This window comes from Vidua macroura, chromosome 28, assembly GCF_024509145.1.
Source record: "Vidua macroura isolate BioBank_ID:100142 chromosome 28, ASM2450914v1, whole genome shotgun sequence".
NCBI classification, from domain to species: Eukaryota; Metazoa; Chordata; class Aves; order Passeriformes; family Viduidae; genus Vidua; species Vidua macroura.
In genome coordinates this window covers 2,225,553-2,253,446 of record NC_071598.1, presented here as the reverse complement: position 1 = coordinate 2,253,446, position 27,894 = coordinate 2,225,553, and the positions used below count along the sequence as shown (strand labels likewise).

Genomic DNA, 27,894 nt, shown 5'->3' with positions numbered 1-27,894 from the left:
GTGTTGGAATATCCTGTCAAGCCTCATTATAAATGGAATTCAGCTTTCCTGGCTGACTTGGCAGGGCTGACAACACCTGGGAATGATCTTTTTGCTGCAAATTGGGAGTTTTAGGGCTCTGGCAATGTCAGAAATGACCCCACTTCACCTTGTTTTTCCTGTGCTTCATGATGGGTTTTAGAGTACACAACAATTACTTCCTGTTCAGACAGAACTTTAATACAGAAATCTTCGTAAATACATTAATTGCAGCTCATAAAAAATAACTTCTGGATTTTTACACCCCAGTCAAACCCAGGTGGAGATTCCAATCTGTTCCTGGCTCAAATAAAGCAGCAGTTATCCAAAGAGGAAGGAAGCTCTGCTCTTCCAGTAACATCCATCCTCATCCAACACAACCTCAAAGGAAGGACTGAAATTCCATCACATCCGTGTTTTGCAGGGAATGGCATCCTCAACAGGGAATTTAAGGACTGTGGAGAGAATCCAGTGCAAAGGATCTTCCCAGAGCCATTCCCAGTGTGTCTCGTTACTTATTCCATGTCCAGCTCAGACCCTGAGGACACAACTTCTCTCCCCAGGGCAGGAAGGATTTGTTTTTCTCCATGACTTGCACATGAAGGAGAAATCTTTGTATTGCTGAGGGCAGAGAGGGCTGGAAAAGATCCAGAACTGGAGCAAAAAAGAAAAGTTTGCAATTCCCAAACCTGCAGCAGCCACACTTTCCCTGCTCCCCTCAGCTCTGGTCCCAGAGGAGCAGAGGAGGAGCAGCCTCATCCTGCAGTGCTGGCCCAGCAGCTGGGGGTGTTCAGCAGCTTTTGTAACTTACTCCCAGTTTACACCTCAGTGCAAGTGGTGACTCTGCTCTGCTTCCCTTGGACAGCAGCTCGATGTCACCACCAGAGCTCCACTGCCTGAAATTCCAAATCTTTCCAAGCAGCTCTCATTCAGTTCTTAAGGAGAAGAGGGAGATGGTCCAGGATACCTTTGCCAAAAGTGGAGGAATCGAGGGATAAATTGTCCCTGGAAACTTCAGGTGTCCCACCCAGCTCTGCTTGGGAAGCCTCAGACCCTGGGATTCATCGGGGGCTTTAAAGCCTGCATGGAAAAGGAGCAGTTAAATCCCGGCAGTCCCAAGGAGTTCCATCCCCAGAGAGTTGTTATTGCTGAATTACCTGGGGTGGAGGTGGGGGTTTGCCTTTGAGCACGGGCACAGGAGGAGCTTTTCTCTCTGGAGCCTGGAACAAAACAGGGTTTAAATGTCACTGGGGTTGTCTGAGCAGCTGCAGAACCTCCCCAGCCCCAGGCACCCTCATCCTGCAGCATTTTCCTGCTGCGAAATCCCAGGAATTCCCATCTGTCCATGTGCAAGGGGCAACAAAATACAAATACAAGGGGGCCAGGTCTGTTTCAGAAAACACTGAGCTATTCCCAAGATTTAAATATCGATATCCAAGCTCACACAATGGGATTTAAATGTGGTTTATAATCGATACATGGGGATATTTTATATTTTATATTTTACATTTTATATTGTCCTGACCCAGTGTTTGTGCAGGCAGCACCCTGCATTTGTGTCACCAGAGTGAAGATGGATTTTACACCCTTGTAGCAGGGGCCTCAAATGCTGAGATGGTGAACATTTGAGGCAGGTATTTCCTTTTAATTAGGATGGTTTGGGTTTATTAATGAGAAATAGAACTATTCCTCTGGGTTCTTACAAATGTAAGACCCACCACATCTCTGCCATACAGGGACCCTCACAGGCACCTGCAGTAGCTAAGTTACTCATCATTTAAATTGTGTTTACACCTGAAATCCCTCTTGGTTTAAACTCCAGCTACTGAGTTGTGCTTCTGATGCCTTGTAGGACTCCCTGCCTGATGAGGGATATTTGTGCAGTTTAGGATTACACGGCCAAAAAGATGAGTCCTACCCTAAAAATCTGTGCTTTGAATAGCTGTGATGTTCAATTTTTCCTTCAAATCACAGTCAGAAACTGCAAATATTAATTGGAATCTGAAAGGGATGTGGGAATCTGCAGGGTTGTACTCACAAACTTCTCCTCCAGGTGGGAAGAGCCGGGTTTGGTGGAAGGAATGGGAGGTGGGGGACCTTTGGGCCTCAGGGCAGGCTGGAAAAAAAACAGAATATAAATCACTTTAACCCTCTGTGTGCACTGTGTGTGCATCCACGTGTTCCTTGGGAATGTACAGGCTGGAGCTGGATATAAAAGTGCTTTAAGGGCCTGGGGGTGCAGGGATGCTGTCTGAGAAAACAGAGCCCGCTCTGGAGTTCAGGGATGTCCCTTTGGGATCAGATTGTCCCCAGAGGTCTCTAAGGGTTTGTGATGTTCCCAAACGCAGTAGGAAAGCAGGGACATTCCCAGAAATACTCACACTCTGACGCTGGGGTTTGTTCTCCTGAGGTGGAGGCACGGGAAGAACTTTCTTATCAATTACCTGCGAACGGGAACGGTCACAAATGGGGTGGAGCCCTTATCTCACCTCCTGCGTTATCTCCTGAGTTATCTCCGGCTGCCCTGCCCTGCCCCGGCTCACTCGGGACCCAGAGCCCGCCCCGTGCCGGCGTTCCCAGCGCTGTCTCCTCAGCGTTTTGGGAATCTCGAGCTGGGATTCCTTTCCTCAGCATTTTGGGAATCTCGTGTTGGAATCCCCAGAACTGTTCCTCCCCTCAGCATTTTGGGAATCTCGTGTTGGAATCCCCAGAACTGTTCCTCCCCTCAGCATTTTGGGAATCTCGTGCTGGGATCCCCAGCGCTGTCCCCTCAGCATTTTGGGAATCTCGTGCTGGGATCCCCAGCGCTGTCCTCTCAGCATTTTGGGAATCTCGTGCTGGGATCCCCAGCGCTGTCCCCTCAGCATTTTGGGAATCTCGTGCTGGGATCCCCAGCGCTGTCCTCTCAGCATTTTGGGAATCTCGTGCTGGGATCCCCAGCGCTGTCCTCTCAGCATTTTGGGAATCTCGTGCTGGGATCCCTCCCCTCAGCATTTTGGGAATCTTGAGCTGGGATTCTCAGCACTGTTCCTCCTCTCAGCATTTTGGGAATCTCGTGCTGGGATCCCCAGCGCTGTCCCCTCAGCATTTTGGGAATCTCGTGCTGGGATCCCCAGCGCTGTCCCCTCAGCATTTTGGGAATCCCATGGAAGTGCAGTCCCTTGGGCTGATGGTTTGAGCCCTGGGGACAGTCCCCAGTTGTCCCTGCTCTCACCTTCTGGGCAGGTGGCACCAGCACAGGCTGTTCTCTGCAGCTCTGCTCCTGATCCACAAACACCTGGTTGGTGGCTCCAGGTCCCCTCCTGGTCTGGTGGCTGTCAAAGATTTCAAATCATGGTCAATTTTAGTTAACTGAAGAAAAAACCTCACAGCTGAAGCCCTGCCTTACACCTGCTGGTGTTTTGTACCCATGTCCTTGATTTCTTTCTTCCCTTTATTCATTTGGGATTGTTAAGGATTTATCAAGAGCTCCATTTCAACTCTTCCATCCCCTCCCAACCATGGGATTTCTGAAACACCTCCACAAACCACATGGACCATCTTCCTGCCTTTCCAGAGTCTCATTCCCCCCACCCTCACTGCAACCTCTGCAGGGATTTCCTGGCTTTGGTTTGTGGGTTTTAGGTGGGTGTGGGAAGGATTTACCTCTTGTGGAAGCCTCGGAAGCGGGTGAGCAGCACAGCTGCAGCTGCAGTGACAGCCAGGACAGCCAGCACCCCGGCAGCCACAGCAATGCCTGGCAGGGACAGAAACAGTCCTTAAACACCAGGGATCACTGAGAGCAGGGACAGAAACAGTCCTTAAACACCAGGGATCACTGAGAGCAGGGACAGAAACAGTTCCTAAACATCAGGAATCACTGAGAGCAGGGACAGAAACATTTCCTGAACTACCAGGGATCACTGAGGGCAGGGACAGAAACATTTCCTGAACCACCAGGGATCACTGAGGGCAGGGACAGTTCCTAAAACACCAGGGAATCACTGAGAGCAGGGACAGAAACAGTTCCTAAACACCAGGAATCACTGAGGGTGGGGACAGAAACAGTTCCTAAACACCAGGAATCACTGAGGGTGGGGACAGAAACAGTTCCTAAAACATCAGGAATCACTGAGAGCAGGGACAGAAACAGTTCCTAAAACACCAGGAATCACTGAGAGCAGGGACAGAAACAGTTCCTAAAACACCAGGAATCACTGAGGGCAGGGACAGAAACAGTTCCTAAAACACCAGGAATCACTGAGGGCAGGGACAGAAACAGTTCCTAAAACACCAGGGAATCGCTGAGGGCAGGGACAGAAACAGTTCCTAAACATCAGGAATCACTGAGAGCAGGGACAGAAACAGTTCCTTAAACACCAGGAATCACTGAGGGCAGGGACAGAAACAGTTCCTAAAACATCATCAGGGACAGAAACAGTTCCTGAAAGAAACAGGGAAGAAACAGTTCTTAGAACATCCCAGACACACTGAGGGTGGGAGACACCCAACAAGATCCACCATTATTAAGAAGTTTCCTATCACCACTGATGACGGAATTTTATTAACTCTGTTTGTTCTCATTTTATGGCTTCTCCTCCTGCCACAAATGGTGATAGAAAGGGATGAATTCCTACTGGTTTTGCCATGTTTGAAGTCAGTTGTTGTTGCCTGAGCTGTCCTTGGGCTAAACAAACCCTGAACAAACACCTAAACCATCCCTGCCCTTTCCATTCACCCTCAAAGATCCTTCCCTGTCCTTCCTCTCCTCTGTCTCAAAGGCTGTTACCCAGACAGGGCTGCAGAACTTCAAACTGTCCTCAAATAAAGTTTCTTTCACAATTTTCAACAAAACTACTCCAAAGCCTCAACCAGAGGTTCAGAGCTAACAATGCCCTGGTGAGGGTGAATAGAGGACAAAAATATTCCATATTATAAATGAAATAAAGTCTTTTTTTTTTCCCTAACACGTGGAAATCTGGACACAAATTATTCTCCCTCAGAGGTGGATCAGTTAAGGATCATGCAGATGACAAATGAACTTGTCCAGCTCCCTCACAGCAAAGCCTCTGAGATCCTGGCTCCACTTTGAAGGGACAGAGAACTCATTATTCCAAGAATAAACAGGAGAAGCCTGTTGCTCTCATCTCCAGGGGGAATCACTTGTCACTTTAGAGAGAAAAACAACTTCTCTACTCATCCCTGCAGGACAGAGAGGTGTTCAGAAATCAGCTCCCTGGAGATACAATGTTGGCAAAGAAACAGGGATTTAGGTTGGATACGAAGAAAAATTTCTTCATGGAAGGGGTTGTCCAGCTCTGGGAGAGGCTGGAGTTCCCATCCTTGGAATTGTTCAAAAAACCTGTGGCTGTGGCAGTTGAGGACACGATTCAGTGCTGCTGGTCTGTGGCTGGGCTTGATGAGCTTAACGATTCCAATTAACAAATGCATGAAGCACTCTGGTGCTGGGCTGTTCCCCTGGAGCAACCCAGCTCCTTCAGATGCCTTTTTGGGCAGATTCACAGAATTCACAGAATCACTGGGTTGGAAGAGGCCTGAAAGATCGAGTCCAACCCAGCCCCAACACCTCAACTAAACCATGGCCCCCAGTGCCACATCCAGCCTTGTTTTAAACATGAGGCTCCTCAGGGGCTACACCCAAAACGGAAGATGGGTCAGAAATTTTCACACTTTTATAAGTTTGTTCCATTGGCATGGTGGGGGTTAATATTCCAATTACAGCTTCATGTGATTAAGTCATTTACCCCAAATTTGCTGCCCACCCCAATTTGTTTCCATCTCTGGGCCCTGAGGCAGTGAGGTGTCCTTGGTTCCCAGCCTGGAGAGGAATTGTTGTGTCTGCCCAAAATGGGGAAGCAGCAGCTCACAGTGTATGTGGAGTTCAGAGTTCTGCACTAAAGAACTGCAGGATTACAGATAGATGGAAAACAGAAAAGCTGAAATCCTCAGGCATCCCTTCCAGCCAGGAAAGGACAGATTCCAAGGTGTGGCACTTACTGGTGAGGGCTGAGGAGCTGTCGCAGTTCGGGGGTGCCCACCCCTCCTCACACTGGCACTGCAGCTCGTGGTCACACACCTGGGGGGCACAGAGCAGGGACAGCCTCAGCTGGAGACACCAGCGAGTCTGGGGCCTCAGAAAGTTTCTGGGTGAGGATGCTGAGAAGTTTTTGCAATCTCTCAGTTTGTTTGGGCTAATATTTAGCACAAAAAGGAGCAGGTTTGGGTGTTAAAGGACAATCCTGATGTCATGCACCTTTTGCTTCTGCGGTGAAAGCTTCACTACAGAGTTAATCTATTTATCTGGAGGTCCCTGAATGGTCAAATATGAGCAAAATTCTCTTCCCCAAACCAGAATAACCTAAAAGAGAAGAGCTGTGATACCATGGCTCAGGGGCAGGGTCAGACACAGGGGCTGTGTCCATCTCCTGGGCAAAAATATTGATGTTACATCAGGTGAGATGTGTTCTCATAAAAAATTTTAAAGTTTCTAACTCCCCAAATTTGACAGGTTTGTATCAATGGCTTAAACACTGTCAGCAAAGAGGTCTGAGGCTGATCTGCATCATTTTCTTGGAGTTTTAAAGTGAATAACATCAAATGCTGGTGTCTTACAGCATGGCCAGAGCACTTGGCAGAGCAGTTGGTGGATCTGAAGACCTCCTCAGCATGGACACACTCCCCATGGCTGCACACCTGCAATGAGAGCAAACCACAGGGATTTGGAGCTTCCAGGACAGGCAGAGTTTGCACTTTATCCTGTGAGGGGATGGAGAACAGCTCTGGAAATCCCTCAGACGCCCTTCAGGAGTGGGAGATGAGGGGTTAGTTTTCCATTTGGGTGTTTTGTAGAAAGGGGAGTGATGGAGATGTGAAGACATCCCTGCTTCCCACTCAATCCCTCATCCCTCCCTTCCAGGTAGGAATATTCAGGGAAGTGACTGGAAACAGCACCCAGTGATGAGGGACTTCAATTATGGGAATAATTAAATACAATAATTAAATGCAATAACACATTAATGATCTCCTAACCCCTCACACAAAGCTGTGTTTCTGCTGCCACACATCTTTGTGTCAGTAAAGGGAATAAGGCAGCAGCCAAGCCTAAGGAAATGGGAATGCTGCCAATTCCTGTTTGCTTTGCTGCTGGGTTGGGATAAAAGTTGGGAAAACAGATCAGCAGAAGTTTGGGATCCACTCAGTCCTCCCTGTTTAAAATCTTCCTTGTACAAGACAGAATTATATAAACAGACTGAAAGAGGGGGAAGAACAAGTTATTGTCCACTCACCATCCCATTCCCACACTTGGTTCCATCCAGGATCATCCCTGGATCCTCCTCTCCACTCCTGGGGAAGCTGCCTTTGCAGGAACTAAAGGACAGCAGGCTCCCATCCCGAGGCATCTCCCTCCCTCCAGAACAGTAGAGCTTTCCACACATTTTGTCTCTGGAAGGAGAACAGGAGCTGTTACCCCAAGGACATGGCCCAGCAAACCCCTCTGAGCTGGTCTCTCCCACAGCCTGAATTCCAAGGAAATGGCTGCAGCAGGGAATGCTGGTGTGGGCAGCTTGGTTTGAGCAGGTGACAGGTTCTTAAATGCTGCTGAGCTTATTCATTCACAGAAATTCATTCACAGAAATGAGCATTTAACTGATATTCCTTCACTTCTGAGATTCAAATTCCCCATCCCAAAATCGCTGGAGTTCCCTGCACACCCTCACACTCATCCTCCCCAGCAGCCCTGCACAGATCTCTGTGCACACCTTTGCTCTCTTGTGGATGCCAGCCTGGGCAGGGAGAGAGAAATGCCAATCATTTCTCACAGTGGCTTGTGAGAAGTTTTAGGGAGCTGTAGGAATGTGATAACTTGTTAGTCTAAACAATCTGCAGGTGGTGTTTTTCCACCTTGCTTTTCTGTTCCTCTCAAGGACGGTGTGTGAGAAAGATGTTTTTATTAACTAACCAATCAAATAGAATGTATCTTATCAGTCTATTTAAGCCAAAGTTTCCTTTCCATAAAGGCTTTTTCTTCTTTTTTACACCATGTCCTCATCTGTTCCTGTGTCATTCTTGGCGCAAGGGTGACACTCTCTCACCTCATGATTTAAATCCACTCTTAGGAATTATTTCCCACACTTTTCAGACAGAACCAGAAGGAACACAGGGCTGTGCCACTAAAACAGGGTTTTCCTGGCTTCTGTCTCCTGATTAGGAGTAGGAATGGCCTCTCTTCCCAAATGCCAGCACGTTCCATACCCCAGTGCTTACTTTTTCTTGCACGGAAGGTGAGTCCCCTGCTCCTTCCTGCAGTATCCGAAATACGCCCCCCTCTCGTTCATGTGGTAGCAGGAGGCTGGGCCATCTGTGGCCTCTGCAGGGGGAAAAAGTGGGATGAGTTTGGGATCTCTGCCTGGCAGAACTGGGAATATTCCAGCTCCTTCCTTTGCTTAGGAAATGGCCTTTCCCAGCCAAGTGTCCATGGGCATAAATTACTTTCTGGCACTTCAGCCTGGAGAAGGGAAATCTCCAGGGAGAGCTCAGAGCCCCTTCCAGGGCCTGAAGGGGCTCCAGAAGAGCTGGAGAGGAACTTGGGGAAAGGGACAGAGGGACAGGACACAGGGAATGGCTTCCACTGCCAGAGGGCAGGGATGGATGGGATATTGGGAAGGAATTCCTGGCTGGGAGGTGAGGAGGGGATGAGAAGGAATTCCTAGAGAAGCTGTGGCTGCCCCTGGATCCCTGGCAGTGCCCAAGGCCAGGCTGGAGCAGCCTGGGACAGTGGAAGGCAGTTGGTGGCACTGGATGGGATTTAAGTCCCCTTTCAGCACAAACCACACCCCAGCTCTATGAAATGAACCACCAAACATGCCAAATTTGGCTGTTAATTTGAAGGACAGACATTTCCTCTTCCTATCTGGCCAAAACCACTTCCCCAGGTCCATTCCAGCTACCTCAGACATGTTCTGTAAAAGACGAATGTGCTCCCCACTTCCCATTTCTGTGGAATCACAGAGCACGCCATGCCCTGAGATCCGGCTCACGAGCTACGACCACTGACAGTGGGAAATATAAAAATCATCATTAATGATGCTACAAGCTGGAGTTTATTTTTGTGGATGGGCTATTCCTGAGGATTTGGGGATGCAGAATTCCCTTCCCTGTCTATCCTGGGCCCAAGACAAGCTGATTTTTCTGGTGGCACGGGGTACTCACGTGGCCCGAAGGCAGCTTTGCACTGGCTGTCACGGGTGGGACAGGTGCCCATGTAGCAATATCCCTCTCCAAGGTTGCAGGGGTGCCCGTTGACCCGGAATCGATCCTCAGGGCAGCTGGAGGAGTGCCCCGTGCACATCTCAGCCAGGTCACAGTCGTCTTTCACCGCCCGGCACACCCAGCCCGACTTCTTGAACTGAGGGAGGGACAAAATGCCACACTCAGCACCCAGCTCCTCCACACTGCTCCAAACCACCCAACTGAGGGCTGAAACCAGCAGGAAAATCTCCTCAGTGCACAGGCTGTGTGAGGAGCAGGATCTGGATCTCACGCCGTGTCCGATGTGTCAGTTCACAGCGTTTGCCTCTTGTGCCACAGCTTTTATTGCCAGGAGAAAACGGCCAAGCAAGGGGCTCGTTTCTCCAGGATGGTGGAAGATTGAGGGAGTTGATGGTGGGGCTTTGGGATGGCCTGGTGGGCAGTGACAGGAGCTGAGGGAATGGCTGGAGCTGTGCCAGGGAGGGTCAGGCTGGAGATCAGGGAAAGGCTGGATTTTGGGAAAGGTTCTTCCCCAGAGGGTGCTGGCACTGCCCAGGCTCCCCAGGGAATGGGCAAGGCCCCGAGGCTGCCAGAGCTCCAGGAGTGTTTGAACAGCGCTGCCAGGGATGCACAGGGTGGGATTCTGGGGTGTCTGTGCAGGGCCTGGGGTTGGATCAGTGATCCCACATGTCCCTTCCAGCCCAGGACATTCCATGATTCCAGGACAGTGCCCTTGTCAGTGCTGTTAAACACAGGGGATCAGTTCTGGTGGAAGGTGAGATCCTGCTTGATCCTAGCAGGGATAAGGAGCTGCAGAGGGGAGGGGTCTCACCTGGCAGGTTTATAGGGGAGGGGAGGGATCTCACCTGGCAGGTTTATAGGGGAGGGGAGGGGTCTCACCTGGCCGGTTTACAGGGGAGGGGTCTCACCTGGCAGTTCTCACAGCAGTCCCCGTGTGCACAGGCAGCTCCCGAGCTCAGCTTGCAGCTCTCGGGGTCACAGCACTCGTTGGTGCACTCCTGGGACAGAAGCAGCAGTCAGAGCTGGGCACAGGGACACCAAGCCACTGTCCCTGGCTGGCATGGAAGTCTGGGACCTGCCCTTGGCTTTGTTGGGGAGCACCTTCCCTAAAATGCCTGGGTTTGGAGGTGGAAGCTGTGCTGGGGTTTGTGCTGCGCTCTGGGGATGGATTTGTCCCACTCTCGGTTCCTCTGTCGCCCCTCCTGACAAAGCAGCGCTTCATCCTTCCCAGCACTCAGCACGTCCCCAGCCGCCCCAGCTCAGCAATTTGATGACCACAATTTCTACTTCAGCAAGATCTGAGTCCACCTCAGGGACTGACAGAAAGCAGCTGCTGTCCAGCCTTTGCCTTTGCCAAGGATTCCCTCGCTCCCAGGTACCTCAGGGGTGCCACAGTCACATTCCTCTCCCTTCTCCACGAATCCGTTCCCGCAGGACGCTGGGGCGATGATGCTGCTCAGCTCTGGCACGTTGGTCAGGCACCTGGGCATGTCAGCCAGCATGAACTTCTCAAAGCTCTGCAGGCTGCAGGAGCTGAACTCCTTGGGGATCACGGAGCTGTGTGGGGAAAACAGGAGGATTTATGGTAGGATTGGCACAGGCAAGGAGCAGAAACACCCCTGGGAGAGAACTGGAACAGGTCACTGTCCCCACAGCTCTGGGGTGTAAACATTTTTCTATAAATAAATTTAACATTTAATGTTAATTTAATTTTGTTAATTTAATGTACATATTACATTTTAAATGTACATAAATAAATAAATAAATGTAAACAAATTAATGTAAAATAAATAAATGTAAATAAATACACATGTAAACAATTTTCTAAATATACAGGGACTAAAGTAGTTTTGGGTTGGGTTTTGTTAATTTAATGTACATATAACATTTTAAACGTTAAATGTACATAAATAAATGTAAAATTAAATAAATAAATGCCAAATAAATAAATAAATGTAAATAAATATGCATATAAACATTTTTCTAAATATGCAGGGACTAAAGTAGTTTTGGGTTGGGTTTTGTTAATTTAATGTACACATAACATTTTAAATGTTAAATGTACATAAATAAATGTAAAATTAAATAAATAGAAATAAATAAATGTAAATAAAAATGCATATAAACATTTTTCTAAATATGCAGGGACTAAAGCAGTTTTGGGTTGGGTTTTGTTAATTTAATGTACACATAACATTTTAAATGTTAAATGTACATAAATAAATGTAAAATAAATAAATAAATAAATAAATAAAAGTAAATAAAAATGCATATAAACATTTTTCTAAATATGCAGAGACTAAAGTAGTTTTGGGTTTGTTTTGTTAATTTAATGTACATATAACATTTTAAATGTTAAGTGTACATAAATAAATGCAAAAATAAATAAATACATGTAAATAAATGTAAAATAAATAAATAAATGTAGATAAATATACATATAAACATTTTTCTAAATATGCAGGGACTAAAGTATTTTGAGTTGGGTTTTTTGTGAGGTTTCTGTCTGGGAATATCCGACGATAGCCTGGGATTTCATCCATTTTTTAAAATGTATTTTATTTTAATAATTTGAATGGAATAATCTCAGTGGGCAGAAACACTGTCCCACCCTGGAGGCTGGCAGCTTGTCCAAACCCCATTTTTGGCCCGTTTTTACCCCAGCCCCACCTGACAGTGTCTGTCATGATGCAGATGTGGTCGCTGCACGAGCAGGCCTCGGTGTCGTGGCTCATGCCCAGGTTGTGTCCCATCTCGTGGGCCATGGTGGCTGCCACTGCAACCTCGTTCCTGTTGTGGTCCTGGGGAGCCAAGGAAAGCTGTTTGTTATTTCCATGTGTGTTTTACAGCAAGCACCAACAACAGAGAAAACAGAAAACACGACAATTTTTCTTCAAGTGGAATTATCCTCATGACGTACAAGGGGTCACGTGGTGCTCAATCCATCCGTGCATCTATTTGGATTATGTTTTATTATTTAATATTTAAAGATATTTATAAATAGAATTATATTTATTTTTTAAAAAGGTATTTATAAAATAGATACCATGGAGGTGTGTGTATCACGTGTTTGCTTTCTTTACCCCCTGCACTTCATTTAAAATAAAATCCCAGAATGGTTTGGGTTGGAGGGGACCTTAAATCCCATCCAGTTCCAGGGCAGGGACACTTTCCTCTACCCCAGGTTGCTCCAAGCCCTGTCCAGCCTGGCCTTGGACACTTCCAGGGTTCTGACTGTCAATTTTTACAGTCTAATAATGAACCAGAGAACTGAAAGTGCCCTAAACCCAACAATATTCACAAAGATTCTTCACTGGCAGAGTGAAAAAACAGAGGAAAGCCTTTAAAAATGAAATAAAAATGAATCAGACCTGAATAATACCTGCAGAGTATAAATCACTGCATATGGATTTGAGGAAGGCCAATCCAATCGTGGTGCCCTCGAAGTCCAGGCCTCTGGAAGGAAGCACAGAGGCACAGTGAGATCAAGGGGGTGCCCAGGATGGGGCTCTGAACTCAGGGGTCTTTTCCAAACCAGGCTGGAGGTTCCATCCCCAGCTCCAGATGGAATCTCACATCTAATCAAATATTTAATATCCCTGTAAATCAAAAAGACAATTTAAGCACTTTTCATTTTAATATTTACTTAAATTCTGTAGTGGTTCATCAGATTTAAAGCATCTGTGGGAGAGTAAAGAGCTCCAAATGCAGCAAAGGGCTGGGGTGAGTCAGGACCGCTGGACACGAGACAGAAAAGCGAGGTCAGTGCTGGTTTAATTTGGCATTTCCCACATTTTTGGGGAAATTTGATTCAACATTCCCCTGGTGAACTTCATGTTATGACTCTTTACACTGCAGTCCCCAGGACACTGAACTTTTGTGAACAAAACCAGAAGAGTCTTAGATGAGAGAAAAGTTCCCATCTCGTGTTTTTGCAGGGATTCTGTTGGAAGGATTGGATGCTGTGTCCTGGCAGGAATTTATTTGTGCTCCATGACAGAAAAAAAAATAAAGTAAAATTTAAAAAGGGAGAACTTGGATTCATTCTTTTGTCCTGGAATTGGTACAAGCCGGTCATGGAATGGGTGAAATCCAGGTCACGTTTGTGCCACTGATTGGTGACAAATTTTAAGGAATAAAAAGTGCCTTGATTGTGTTTGGTGAGTGATTTTTAAGGAATAAAAAATGTCTTGAATGTCTTTGGTGGCCATTTTTTAAGCAATAAAAAGGGTATTGAATGAGTTTGGTGAGTGATTTTTAAGGAATAAAAACAGGAAAGGGAAGGGAAGGGAAGGGAAGGGAAGGGAAGGGAAGGGAAGGGAAGGGAAGGGAAGGGAAGGGAAGGGAAGGGAAGGGAAGGGAAGGGAAGGGAAGGGAAGGGAAGGGAAGGGAAGGGAAGGGAAGGGAAGGGAAGGGAAGGGAAGGGAAGGGAAGGGAAGGGAAGGGAAGGGAAGGGAAGGGAAGGGAAGGGCACCCACGTGATGAGCTGAGCGTTGTCGTTCCTTTTCCTCTTGAGCAGATCCGCCAGGCGCCACTTGGAGAAGGTGTCCAGGGTGAACCCTGCGTTCCTGCTCAGGGGACACTTGTCCCCATCTGTCCACACCTCCAGGCCAACCAGAGCCACGTGGGTGTTGATGGCTTTATAAACCTGCAGCAGAGAATTAATTAAAAATTAATAAAAATTAAACAAATCCTTGTCCTGGTACTCGGTCATTTTTCCACTTCAGTATCCACTCTGGACCTAACAAGCTCTGAATTCCAAAAAAGTCTCACCAAATAAACCAGGAAATCCCATTTCCCACCACATTTCAAACTTTAAAATGGGGTTAAAAGAAATTTGACTCGCCAAAGAAATCAAGAATCAATTTATTCTTTTTGGAACAACCACTCACTTGACAAGTGATTAAAAAATGTCTTAAAGTATTGGTAGAAATAATTGAAGTAGGAGTATAAATAATTAAAGTAGGAATGGAAATAATTCTTATTAAAAATCTCATATCTGAAGGCAAAAACAGGAGAATAAATTACCATGAAGTGTAGCTTTCATTCATTCCTACATGTAATAATGGGAATTGATGATGTTTACTGTAGAAAAATTTATAAACCGCTTGGATTTCAATGGTTTCCAATAGAAAAATATTTTAAATCATTTGGATTTCAATGTCTTTCAACAGAAAGAAATTACAAAACACTTGGATTTCATTGCCACCTGTTTGCTCTCACCGTGTTGATGTAGTTGACTATTCCAAATATCCTTTGTCTTATATTTTTAACATCTTCATCGTATTTCTTGTACTGAAAAGGCAAAGACAGCATGTCAGGAAAAGGAGAGGGGAAAGGGGATTTATCAGGAAATAAACATCCCACAGAAGATTGGTTTGTAAACCATGCCATGTATAAAAATTCATGCTTTATATAAAAAATTACGTTTGATGTAGGATTTTATCAGATGTTGGGTTTCAGTATCAGCCCCTTCCAAAATGTGAATTTCTGTGTAGGGTGCAGAGGAGTTGGGCTCAATGATCCTTGTGGGTCCCTTCCATCTAAGGATTATCCCTTCCAGCTCAGGATATTCCATTAAAAATCAGGATATTCCATTTCAAATCAGGATATTCCATTAAAAATCAGGATATTCCATTTCAAATCAGGATATTCCCTTCCAGCTCAGGATATTCCCTTTTATTCAGAATATTCCCTTCCAAATCAGGATATTCCCTTTTATTCAGAATATTCCCTTCCAGCTCAGGATATTCCCTTCAATTCAGGATATTCCTTTCCAGCTCAGGATATTCCTTTCCAGCTCAGGATATTCCCTTCCAAATCATCAGGATATTCCACAGGACAAGCACTGCAAGGTCTTTTCTGAATTCTTGTCATCTCCAGGTGGGAATTTCGAATTAAATCCTCTTTAGAAATCCCATTTCCCAGCCAGGCTCAGAGTAACCTCGTAGCTCTTGGGAATACAGGTTGGGATACCTGGGAAAGCTCCTGTGGGGCTGATCAAACATGAAATAATAATTCCAAAACTCACCAAAGCGTTGTCTGCAACGACGTAGAGCTCCAGGTACTTCCTTGCTTTCAGGTAGGCTTTCATCTAAAGGAATCATTTATTTAAAATTACTTTCAAGAGCTTTTTCTATCCCAACCTCTGCAGTTTCAAAGCTGTTTATTAATTACTGAGGAGATTTCTTTGGCCAGGTCATTCAGAAGGGACTGGGTTGGGTTTAAAGGATAAGAAGTAGGCTGGATATTTAAATTTTTATTCAGCTATGGAAGGTAAAATAGATATTAAAGGTGCACTGGGCACCTGTTAATAAAGGCAGAAGGGTTTAACTCAGCTGGTGACTCTGAAATCTCAAATCTGGAATATTTTGTTCAGGTTTTTAAGATCTGACCCCACTTCCCTGTATTTAAACAGCTCCTTTGTGAAGGTGCCACCAGACCAAGAGGGATTTGTGCTATTTAGAGTTTTCCAATGGCCACAAATTCCTTTTTGTGATGGGAAAGCCATGTCCTTACCTCTGGATTATTGCTGGACTTGAAGATGTCATTGATGGGGTCACTGGAGTCCTGTTCCCAGGAGTTGTTGACCAGCCCACAGGTTTTGATGGGCTCTTGTTTCAGGGCCTCGTATTTATAAACCACGTGTTCAGCCCTGTCCGAGGCTCCCAGGGGCTCAATGAGGAACTTCTGGCCACGGGTCTCAAAATAGCCACTAAAAAATGGGTTGGAATGTGAGGTTTAGGATCAAGGGAGCATTTATCCCGTGCATATAGACCCTTGGAATATTCCAGCAGCCTGAGGCAGCGGGCAACGCTTTAGAAGCAGAAATTAATTAATTAGTGAGTCAACTGGATGATTTGGGTGCTCTCAGTCAAAAAGAAGCTGGATTAGGAGTTAATTTGATTTAAATTTGGGGGGGGGTTTGCTGACAGAAGTGGTTGAAAAGTGGATTTCGTTCCAGTGGGAAATTCAGAGATGTTTTCATCCTGATTTGAGGTGAAAAGCTGAAATATATTGTAAGGAAGTAAGAGTAACTATTTTCCTCTCTTCTCCCTCTGTTTTTCTTTGGGAAACAAGTTTCCAAAGCCTGAATAAAAGATCACATAACTTCTTTCCTATTGGAACATTTATCCCAGAAGCTGCACATTCTGCTCCCGGGACCCAACCCCTCTCACCTGAGCCCTGTGCAGGTGCTGATGCTTGCCACAGACTCAGCATCACCCTCCACGTGGCCTCCATAGTAACAGTGATCCTGGTGGGAAAAAAAACCCCAGTGTCAGCTTGGGGTGTCCATGGACTGCACTGGATCCAGGGATTCCAGAAAAATTACCTACAAATTACACTGAAGTGCACTACTTGAGGAAATCTCCCATTAGGAGATGCTTAAAAGGAATTTTAGAAGTTCATGACCAATTCCATGTTGGCTGTGGACCCATTATTTTTATCTTTCAACACACAAATTGAGACAAAAACCAACAATTCTGGGCTCTGGTCAAAGCACAGCAGAGAAAAACAAGAATATTCCCACTCCCTGCTCCAAATTAAGCATACCTGCTGGGCTCTGCTCAATTAAGTCCACATCAAATGGTCTCCTTGAGCCCAAATTTCAAGGAAAGGCTCTTTAATTACCCAACAATTAAATGTTTCAGTGAGATTAAATACAAGTATTATATTAAACATGGGTAGAGGAAATGGTTTTGCAACTTAATTGGCTTAAGGATTTAAGGTTTCTGTTTCTGTGTTCAAAGAGACTTCCAAAGTCACTGAGGGCTTGTGGAAAATTTTACTCACAGCATTTTCCTGAATGGAATTCTTAAGAATCTGTATCTAAACCTTCATTCCCTGTGCTTTTTGTTTTCTTGTGGATTTTGGTTTGATATTATCATTTATTTGTCTTCCACCACGAAATGCCAGCTTTGTTACAGGGAAAAAGACATCCACGAAGGGAAAGTTACTGGGGAAAAGCGGAGGATTTATCTCCATCCTTTGGGGATGCAAGAGGAAAAATTCCTGATCACAATCCAGTATCCCCAGGGTAGGAATTCCCTGTTCAGCACAGGTAGGGCTGTTGGAGTTTGTCTTTATCCAGGTTTTTCACTGGATTCATTCAGGGAGTGGAAATAATAATTGGAGCAATCAGGAAAAAAAAAAAAAAAAACCAAAATAATCAACCCAGAGTTATTTATGCACATTTATTTCATTCAGAACCCTCCTAATTGCTCCTAACAAAGAAAATTTGGCTTTGAATTTCAGATTGTGCTGTTAAAACACATCTCACGAGCTTGGAGGAGAACTTCAGGTGGGAGCTTTGGGGAAGATGCGTGCACAGTGAATTAAAAAATCCTTTCTGCAGCAAGTCCCGTTTGTCTGCAGGTGCAGAACGGACTTGTCAGGGCTCAGAGGAGGCAGCTGGGCTCACAGAGCGTGGCTGGAAACGTGATCCGGGAGGAAATGGGGCTTTATCGGGCTCGGGATCTCCCTGGAGGGAGGGCGGAAATCAAGTCACGGGGCTGGGCAGGTGGAGCGAAGTGTACACGGCAGAGTCGGGAGCTTGAAAGCTTTGGGATGGCCCTGGCTCGTGACAAAAGGCTGGAATTCGACCCAGAAACTGTTCAGCAGCCACGGAGGTGGTGCCTTCCTGGAAGCCAAACCCTGGAGCTGATTCCCAACAAGCACAAGTGACCAACCCCAACTTCCCTGTCCCTTCACCCTAAATGGCTTCAAAGCTGGGTTTCAAACCTTTCCTTTCTGTCTCATATCTCCCATTATTTCACAGATCCATGAATCTCATGTGGACCTCAAGATTGGAAGCAAAAGGGAAAAACCCTTCCTGCATTACCTTGATGCGAGGAGTTGTCGTTATTTGTTGGCCGTCAGCAGAATAAAGAGTTTCAGAATAATCCCCAGCCAGGAGATCCCTGCAAGGAGCCAAGCAGTCATGATTCCAAGGAAATTGTTGCCATGTAGAAATGAGGTGATGACACAGCACACCGAATATGTGGGGAATTCAAACAATTACTCAGGTTATTCTTAGTATCGGAGAAACTCGGGAAGCAAAAGCTGCAGGGAGGGGAATTTTGCTTGTTCATAATCCTTACTCAAACGAAAAGACTTTCCTGAAAGAAGAAAGCAGTTAAAGTCTGCTGATTGCATTGGGATGAACTCATCTCCTGGCAGATCTGGATACAAATGTATAATTACATACTGATTTTTTTTTTTTTTTTTTTTGACTCTTTTTACATCTTCCTAAAAGCAGCACATCTGCAGTGACTCCCGTTTGGGCAACTCTCTTCCACTGCCACAATCTCATTTCTCTTCAAAGAACAAAATTTAGTACAACACCATTTCCCTCCCCCCACTTCAAATATTTGGATTAGATTAAAACAGGGGCGAGCAGTTAATTACAGTCTATATTTAACATGAATTGATTATGGCACTACTGTATTTGCACAGCCTCTGGAAAAGCACCCATTAACCCAGACTTGTTGGAGTGTGTGTTCATGTTCTGCTGGAACCAGACTTTCAATTTCCAGGAAGATTTGGCCAATGCCAGGTTATATTTGTTTACTCCAGGTTCAAGAGAAGTAGTGCTAAAGTAAATATCTGTATGAGTTTATCTATCTATCTATCTATCTATCTATCTATCTATCTATCTATCTACTTATTTATCATTTATCTATCTCTATATCTGTCTATAATGTAGGGATATATAAATAGCCACAGAATTATTAAGGTTGGAAAACACCTCCAAGATCATTGAGTCTGTCCTAGGCTCATGGAATGGTTTGAGTGGGAAGGGACCTGAAAGCTCTTCCCCTTCCATGGGCATCCAATGTCCCAGGCTGCTCCAGCCTGGCCTTGGACATTTCCAGGGATCCAGGGGCAGCCCCAGCTCCTCTGGGAATTCCATCCCAGCCCCTCCCCACCCTCACAGGGAGGAATTTCTTCCTACTCTGTAGTTTAAACCCTCTCTTGCTCAGTTTTAAACCATCCCCCTTGTCCTGTCACTCCAGGCTACAATTCTGTAATCCACAGACTCTTCATGGCACAGAAAACTTGTGAAATACTAGAAAAATATTAAATATGCATTGGATTTAACAATTTAGGAAGGAAATGGGGGAGCAGAGGTAGCAGGAGGGGAAGTCCCTCCATCATGGCAATGTCTCATCCCAAGCACTTATTCCACATTCCCAAAACAGTGACAGGATTCTTTCTCTCCCCTCTTCATTCCTTGCCATTGAAATGTTGCATTTACCAAACCACTTCTGTTTCACAGGGCTCCAATTCCTGGGTTTTGGCATCCTGAACACCCTGCAGTGGCTCCCAGTGAGGAATAAGGGCAGAGCTGAACTGAACCTACCGATTTTTTCGGAGCTGCAGCACCACTTCCTCTCCGTTGGCTTTGATCCCGTACTTCACTATGTCATCATATTTGCTCTGTAAACAGATTTAAGTGTCAGAAAATGCTCTGCTGCAGCTCCTGGCCTCACCAGTGGTGTTATTGGAATGCCAGCCGTGCTCTTTTCCTCCTCTTCTTACCAAAAACAAGGATTCTGCCAGGAGCAGGGTAAGTAGCAGGTCACTCTGTTTGAGGGGTTTTAATTAGAGGAGCAAATTTGACTTTGCAAATTCATTTCTGCCTCCATAAGCACAAATCCTGCGTGCTTGGGAAAGGGTTGAGGGGGTGTTTGGGTTCAGACACTTCCATAACACCCTCTGGAATTGCACAGACCATGGCTGCTTTTAATTATTGGTTTAATTTATCCAAGTTAAAGTGTCCACAGGTTCTAAAAACTCTGAGTAGCATCAAACCCTATATCTTTCAGAGACACAAGTTCAGAGATGGCCTTAGGGATTCTCTTCACACTGAGCACACCTCAGCTCCTCCTCACTAACCACCTCTCTTCTCCACATTCTTTCTTTTGGAAGAGCAAGTGTTCGTCCAAATTCTCTTACCCTTGAAACCCAAGGGTATTTTAGCTCCAGAAATCCTTCCCCATCTCCCAGAATCACCCAAGAAATGTCTCCTTTCCTACCTCTGAGCTTGTTCCTACACTTCTCCTGTGCACCGCGTGCAGTTTCTGTGGGTAAATGATTTCATATTGCTCAGCTCCAGGGAACTTCCCTCTGCTGCTTCCTGGGGATTGATGAAAAGACAATTTTAATTTATCAGACACCCAATCTCATGGCTGGCCAGGTGACTCTTTTGGGTTCTTGCAGCACCTCAGGCTCCCCTGCTTTGCCTCCATTGCCTGACCCAACACCAGAGGTTTTCACATCCTGGATTTTGGACGAGTTGCCCTCCCTGGCTACTTCCAGGTGTTGAAACATTTCCTGCAATTCCCTTTGTGTTTCTTCCCCCAGCTCTGAGCAGTTCAAGTCCCAACAGGCCAGCCCAGCCATGCCAGTGCAGCCTTTCCCTCTGCATTTTCCAGTGACATGAATGGATGGATTTGGGTTTGTGGAATGAGCGATCTCCAAACCTTAGCATGTGACAGACAGGCCCAGACTGCCCCTGCATCAGCAAATAAACTTACACAATGCAAGGTTTGCAGCAAGGTTCCTGCTTTGGAAGGCTTTGGCACGTAAATAATTGTGGCAGAACTCTAAGAGAGGGTGGTAATAAATAATTACAACTTTTACCTCTTGAATTGGGTTAAAGGAGGGACAGCAGAAGGTTGGGGGAGACATTTGGGCCAGGTAAAATAATGGGAGATAAGGAGGAAATCAGGAAAATCTTGAAGGTGCAAGGAATGCAGGAGGTTCCTTAAAACCCTTTTGAGTGGTCTCATAGGGTCTGGAGGGGCTGTAAAGAGCTGGGTAAGGAATTGCAAGGCTGATAAAAAGAATTTATTTTTGTTTTCTGCTCTGAAGCTCAGCAAATGCAGAGCAAAGTTAATTTGGGACCTGCCTGCAGGGGTGGGTACACCCTGGAGCTCATCCTGGCAGGTTTTGGGAAAACAGGGTTGGGCAAGGGATGTGTTGGTTTGCACCAAGGCAACAGCAGCTTTTAGATACCCCTGAACTCTTTAATCTCCTACAAAAGGGAATTTCATCTGAATTGGTGAATTCTTGAGGGCCTGTATTTCAAAAATAAACCAGCAACAATAAAAGACCCCTAAGCTGCCCAGAAAGGCAATGAAATCCCACAAAAAACAAAGGAACAGAGCACCTCCTATGGTAATTCCTGCCCCAGGGCCAGGTTTTTCTGGGAGAGTGGCCTCCAATTACTGTAATTTTCTCTCTGGAACAGGAGAGCACATCCTCGTGCAAATTGTGGCAGTAAAACAAACGGATCCATTCTTTTATCACTGATTTATTTGATTCAAGCCTTTCCAAAAGTAATTGCAGAGCAAACCTGGTTGTATCTTGATAAAGCTGTTGATTTAATGGTGCAGAAGGATCCTGTGTCAGCTGAGCTGTTGCACCGAGCACGTGCTGGGAGCAGCTACCAAGTGTAACTTTACTCCTGCCACTCACAACCGTGGTTTATTGGTTTTTTTAGCAATTAATTAGGTTTATTTTCAAAAAAATCTGCTGCTTTTCAGATTTCTCTTCACAGGCCTCAAGTGTGTCCTTGCAGAAATCCCAGGAATATTTCAGGCCTCTTGGAACAGAGATCCCCAATTTTATCTCTCCACACCCTTTGTGCAACTCCAGCCCAGAGAGTTCAAGTTAAGGCAATGTTTAAAGGGAGGCTCAGGACTAAACTCATCCCTTCCCCACAGTCTGATCCAGACAGAATTTCGAGGAAAACTGGTTGGTTTTGTTTGGAATGAATCCTTTCTTCGAGGGAGTTTCTTAATCAGTGCATTGTCTTTGCTACCTTCAGGCTTTGTCTCCAGCTTGAAGGAGGAAAGAAATTCCTTGGGCCTTGTACAACAACTTGCAATAAGGAACAAATAATTGTGTGCTTTTCCAAGGGTCTCAAACAGCAAAAGAATCATTAGGGAGGATTTTATTGACAATGAAATTGTGGTTTTGTCAAGGTAAAAAAGATGACACCCCTTAGTGGTGTGCACATTTTGAGATATTCTGTGCAAAAAAACAAATTATAGATTTGTGCCTGAATGCTAACTGTATGTTTGATTTTGGATATAAATCCTTTACATGTTTGTGCAGGCCAAGCCCTGAAAAATTCCATTCCTTGTTGACAGGAATTAAAAGAAATTGTGGGGAAAAAAAAAAAAAGTGGGTCTGCTCAGGTGGAGTCACATGAATATAACCTGAAGTATTATTCAGACAAATAAAGGGTGATCAGTACTTTAAATCAGGTAATGTTGTAATTGAATTCATACAGAAATCTGTTATTTTATGGCCAAAATGCTGATAAATTGGTGTGATTGGGTGAATTGGCCTCTCACTTGTAGGGTAAGTATTGCTTTAGAGGCTCACAAAACCAACCAGTTGTGGGTCTTTAGGCAATTTATGGCCACTTTTCAAACAAATAAATGCTGCTCTAACTAAAGAATTACAGAGAATTGCTTTGAACAGAAAATTCCAAATATCCCTGACTCCATTTCTTTAACTGGCCATTCGTCCCTATTATCTACCAGTTAATAATTAAAACTTCATAGAGCATTATCCATAGCAAAACTGGTAAAGGACTAAACCAAAAAGTGCAGTACCTTGTTGGAGGAGATGCAGCAGAAGAGCAGAGATGAGGAGGATTTTCATGCTCTGGGGTGATCAAGGCTCCCTGGGGTGGGAATGTGGCGATCCCAGCGTGGCCCTGCCCGGGAGCTGCTCTGGGCTGGGACTGAGAGCAGGACGGGTTCAGCTTTATTCCTGCTCCTGCAGGAGGAAGTGTTTGCTCAAGGTGTTGCACAACACCCAAGTCACAGAGTGTTACAGCAAGGGGAGTTCCTGCTGCTGGGTTTGTGCCCCAAGCATCGGGACAGGGATCGATCGCTGCTTTGGATTGGCTTCCCTAAAAATGGGGAAAAGAAAATGATTAACACCAATAAACCAATAAATCAATAAATCTGGAGATTGGAGCTGTCATTGAATTATAGAATGGTTGGGCTGGTCCTAATTCCATCTATTCATGGCCTGGCTGATAAAAGCCAAAATAAAACCAGTGGAATGTCAAGGAATGGGAGAGTTCCCAGGACGTTTGGGGTAAAACAGGTCAGCAGGGCTGGGGGCGAAGCTGTGCTTTAATTCTGGGTATTTACCCCTGAATCTGCTCAGTGACTCACTGACAGAATAAACACCGAGCAGAGCCTTTGCTGCCCTGTCATCTCTGTTAGTAATGTTTGCTTCAGGCCCGGCTGATTCAATGGAGGAGGCAGAGCAGTGAAAGATCCAGGTGAGCTCTGTCCAATAATATTCCAAAAATCTCTGCCAGAAAAGGACCCCATTGACTCAGTCAGCTGTAACAAAGGAGTGATAAAATTGCTCAGGCTACAGGTGTCAATACAGAACTGCTTTAGAGCAGGTGAACTTTTCATGGGTTAAGATAGGGGTTACAGAGTACAGAGAACTGGGGTGGATCATCTGGATATAAATTTATATTCATATATGGCAGTGTCAGCAAGAAACATGACAAAGTAATTTATATATTCATCATTTATGTTAATTTATAAATGAGTAAATGTATCTGCATACATCTACAGGGGAATTATATCCACAGGAGAATTTTACTGCCATTACTCTTCTCATATAAGCATTAGTAAATAACTATTTCTCTGTTGAAAAGTTTTGATTTTTTGAGCATTTTTCAGCCAAACTTTCCCCTTAGATTTTTGCCCAATCTCCAGACTTTCTGAGACAGACTGGGAGCTGCAAACAGATGGGTTTGTGCTTTTGTTAAGTGTAGGATGGTGTTAATTGATAACAACTTTTGGCAGCTGCTTGTTTGCAACACTTCAGTCAAATATTTCAACTCATGTTGCCATCGCAGGTTAGGAAAGCGGCCTCCAGGGAAAGAATTCATGCAGGATTTGGACATCTCCCTGCTCAGGTGCTCATCTGAGTTGCTCCAAATCAGACAGGAGCTGTGTCATGAAATTTAGTTTCATGCTTTTTAAATTCTGTGCAGATGAAAGATGGACAATTCAGTGTTTTAAATGTTCTATGAATAAAAATAAGCTGGGCATTCTTGGACTGCATCCTTGCCTCGCAAAAAAAATAAATAATTAAGAGAAATAACTGTGAACAACTGGTTTTAAAAGCAAGTGGCTGCTGGCCAAGCGTTGATCTCAGCTCATTCTCTCAGCATGACGCACGTGAAAATGGTGTGTGACCCCCCCATCTCCAGAGTTAATGCTCTTAATAAGCTGTGCTTTCCAGCAGGATGGAAGGGAGAGTTCCATCCCAACACAGGGCTGGCAGGAAGAAGGGAATGTGAGGTGATGAAGATCTTGGGGAGACTTGAAAGGAAATGGGATGTAATTTCCTGTAGTGACTGGAGAAGCTTTTGATGTTTCGGCCCTCGCTTCAGCGATTCTGGAATAATCTGATCCTGGCTTCTTCCCCTGGAGGTGCTCACAGAGGTCTCCCTGAGGTCTCATCTGGCTTGGGGTTTTTTTAGTCCACTAAACAATTGGGCAAAGTTCAAGTGAGCAGTTTTCATGTTCCTACGGGGTAAAATTGGAGGGCAAGTTTGTCTCAACATCTAGTAACTGAATATTGGTGGGTTTGACCCAAGTGCTCCCTGAGCAATTAAAAGAAAGAAGCAAAGGGTGAATTGCATCCCCACGCTGAGGATCTGCACAAGTCCTGCCTGGATTGGAAGTAAAAGGAGAGTTGTATGGGCAGCACTTGGCAGAGCTCAGGACAAATCCAGGCGTGAATCACTCCTCTGCTTCTGCCTTGTCCCAAAGTTCGTGCTGAACAAGATTTGGAAAGGTACTGAAGCACCAAACAGGGATTTTCAGGAGTAACCAAAGTCTCCTCCAGCTGACCCACGTTCAGCCACCCCTGAGACAGAGCTTAGCAGCTGAGGGCCAGGATTGTGCCTGGTTCTGCTCCTGGTTCTGCTGCCCCCATCCACCCCAGCACTGCTCAGCAGCTCTGCCCCAACACCACATCCTGTTCCTCTGGGAGCACGGGCAGGGATGTGGGACTGCACAGGCAGCCACAGCTCTATTGCATCACTGCTCAGTCACCTGCCTTCCTCCTGCCTCCATTCCCTTCTCCCAGCTCCAGCCCAAGCCCTCCTGCAGGTTCTTTTTCTCCAGAGTACAAATAAAAGCACACGGCTTCACCTCTGTGTTCCAGCCCTTTGCTCCCCTTGGCTTCCTCTGTCTATTCCCAGCTGCATTCCAGTGTCCCCACAACCTGCCTCTCCCTGGAGCCCCATCCTTCCTCTCCACTTCCAGAGTGATCCAAAACCCATTGGAGTCAACAGAACACTCTCTGTGGCCTTCCAGGACCTTGGATCCGCTCTTGGATAAGCTCCGTTCCTCTTTAAAACCTCTTCTTTACATAAAGCTTTCCCTTGTTCTTGCCTCTGTTGTCTCACACATTCCCAAAGTGAATAATCCTCCTTTTCCTCAACGACCAGCCCTCAGTGTTTTGCTTTCTGGGGTTCTGTTGAAGGAAATGATCCAATGGTTGTTTTTGACCTGAGTGTTTGGAAAAGTTCTTTCCCTTCCAGCTGTTCATTACCTGCTCCTCAGCTTAAATGCAACACTGGCTCTGTTTGTACTACCAGGCTTTAATATAAAGTAAATATAATCTTTTCTCACTGAAATGATGATTCAAACTACCTTAGTAAGCACCAGCTGAGTTATTTTTGCTGTGTATTTAATCAGGTCACAGTCTGTCATCTGAGCCTGACTAATGAAACCTCACAAATATTTTACATCTCAGCAGCACTTTTTGCCATGAGAAGATCACAGACATATTTGGTGTTACAAGTGTGTGGCTTCCTTCCTTCCTTCCCTTTTCTTTGAAATGAAAGGCCAAAAATCAGTTACTTCATCTTCCCCCTTCGTTAGCTGCGTTTTGCTTAATTATCCTGCCCCAGGGGGATGGAGGCTGTGCAGCTCCAAGCACTGCAGGCTGCAGGGAGTTAACTGAAGGCACGGGACCTTGCCATGGATTTCTCAAGAGTCATGAACTTCTTGTAAGTTCTTAACTCGAATAAAGTGATTTTTTGAAGGTTGAATTCTCCTCAGAACACACCTGCAGCTCATTTCTGGCCGTGGCCCCTGTTGTGTAATTGTGTGCACATGTCCGAGCTGTTTAATGTTCTCCACAGCACAAGTGACAAAGCAGATCATAGTGAATTAAGGGGCCTTTTTTTTTTTGCAGGTGGTGCTTCTGGTATTGTTTATCCTGGTCCTACGTGAGGGCTGGCTCCCTTTTCCCAAGGGACAGGGAATTAATTCTGCCTGCTCCTACGTGGGGTTGAGCACAATTCTCTGCTGGCTAGAATCCACCAGGGCTCTGCTGGCCACGTTCTCAGAGTTCAGAGGGGTGTGGGCCGACCCAGAACCATGGGATGGTCTGGACTGGAAGGGACTTTAAACATCATCCTGCTCCAAACCCACTGCCACGGCAGGGACACCTCCCACTGTGCCAGGCTGCTCCAGCCTGGCCTTGGACACTTCAGGGATCCAGGGGCAGCCCCAGCTCCTCTGGGAATTCCATCCCAGCCCCTCCCCACCCTCACAGGGAGAAATTTCTTCCAAATACCCCATCTAAACCTACTTTCTATCAGCCTGAAGTCATTTCCCCTTCTCCTGCCCTCCAGGGCCCTGTCAATAGTCTCTCCTTGTCCTGTAGGCCCCTACAGTTAATCATGGAAGGCCACCCCAAGGCTTCTCCTCTGCAGGTGAACAATCCCAGCTGTCCCAGCCTGCCCTCCCAGCAGAGCCACTCCATCCCTCTGATCACCCTGGTGCCTCCTCTGGACCCTCTCCAACACCTCCAGGTCCTTCCTGTGCTGGGCCCAGGGCTGCAGCAGCTCCGCAGGTGAGGCCTCACCTGAGTGGATCCAACCCTTGGCCTTCATGAGGCGAATCTGGCCAGGCTGGACGGGGCTTGGAGCACCCTGGGACAGTGGAATGGCAGGGGGTGGCACTGGATGGGCTTTAATGTCACTCCAACCCAGATTATTCCACGATTGTGCCCATCCTCTCCCTCTCTCACCCCCATATTGCCCATGGAAGGCTTTGCCGCTGCTTTCTCCCCACGTGTGGCTCTGCCTGAGTCAGGCCCTGAGCTGCTCTCCGGCCCCTCACAGGAACTCAGGAGAGCAGCCCAGGGCACGCGGTGTTTTGTGTCCTGGCAAACAAGAAAGGGGAAGCAGAACCCTCTCACCTGGGTAACCTCAGTCTCCAGCCCCACGGACTCCGCTCTTCCCACACACCGAGAGCAAACAGAGATCACTTCATTGAGTCATCCCGGCCCGTGCTCGAGGCCAGAACAGAACAAAGGAGTGTCTGTCCAGCCTGGGCTCCCTCTGCAGCACGAGGCTTTTCCTGCCATTGCAATCAGCGACCAAAATCCCCCTGTGGACAGGGAGCCACCAGCTCTCTGCTTGGGATCAGCAGAGAAGGTGCTTGAGGAAAAGAACCCTTCAGGTCCAGGTGTCCATGGTGGGGTGGGACAGCACCTGAGTCACCCCGGGGATTCCTTGACACGGTCCTG

At 46.1% G+C, this 27,894-nt stretch overlaps 1 protein-coding gene across 3 annotated transcripts; it reads right to left on the bottom strand.

Annotated features, from left to right (window-relative positions):
• Nucleotides 1-197: 197 nt before the first annotated feature.
• Nucleotides 198-27,785, bottom strand: ADAM28 (ADAM metallopeptidase domain 28). Of its 3 annotated transcripts, none has more exons than XM_054000561.1 (25): nucleotides 27,229-27,785; nucleotides 22,920-23,221; nucleotides 20,328-20,428; nucleotides 19,652-19,728; nucleotides 18,131-18,209; nucleotides 16,467-16,543; nucleotides 15,808-16,003; nucleotides 15,320-15,382; nucleotides 14,512-14,583; nucleotides 13,767-13,936; nucleotides 12,660-12,744; nucleotides 11,959-12,089; nucleotides 10,668-10,845; nucleotides 10,197-10,286; nucleotides 9,229-9,424; nucleotides 8,284-8,386; nucleotides 7,305-7,461; nucleotides 6,631-6,711; nucleotides 6,016-6,094; nucleotides 3,664-3,754; nucleotides 3,233-3,332; nucleotides 2,400-2,462; nucleotides 2,057-2,134; nucleotides 1,176-1,238; nucleotides 198-1,098 (listed from the first exon to the last, which is right to left on the bottom strand). In XM_054000561.1, the coding sequence occupies exons 2-25, from the start codon at nucleotides 22,966-22,968 to the stop codon at nucleotides 1,066-1,068; spliced, it is 2,412 nt and encodes an 803-aa protein (XP_053856536.1). In that variant the 5' UTR covers nucleotides 22,969-23,221; nucleotides 27,229-27,785; the 3' UTR covers nucleotides 198-1,065. The 3 variants fall into 3 exon arrangements, with proteins under 3 accessions (XP_053856536.1, XP_053856537.1, XP_053856535.1); XM_054000562.1 differs by having other exon boundaries at nucleotides 27,394-27,411; XM_054000560.1 differs by lacking the exon at nucleotides 27,229-27,785 and adding an exon at nucleotides 26,953-27,032.
• Between the last annotated feature and the right edge of the window lie 109 nt (nucleotides 27,786-27,894).

Excerpts from the sequence above, each read along its gene's own strand:
- ADAM28 (XM_054000561.1), bottom strand. The coding sequence starts at position 22,968 with ATGAAAATCCTCCTCATCTCTGCTCTTCTGCTGCATCTCCTCCAACAA. Across the intron at positions 12,745-13,766 it reads GACAACGCTCAGCTCATCAC|AGGCCTGGACTTCGAGGGCA; the intron begins GTGGGTGCCCTT and ends GCTTCCTTCCAG. Across the intron at positions 10,846-11,958 it reads ATCATGACAGACACTGTCAG|CTCCGTGATCCCCAAGGAGT; the intron begins GTGGGGCTGGGG and ends TTCCCCACACAG.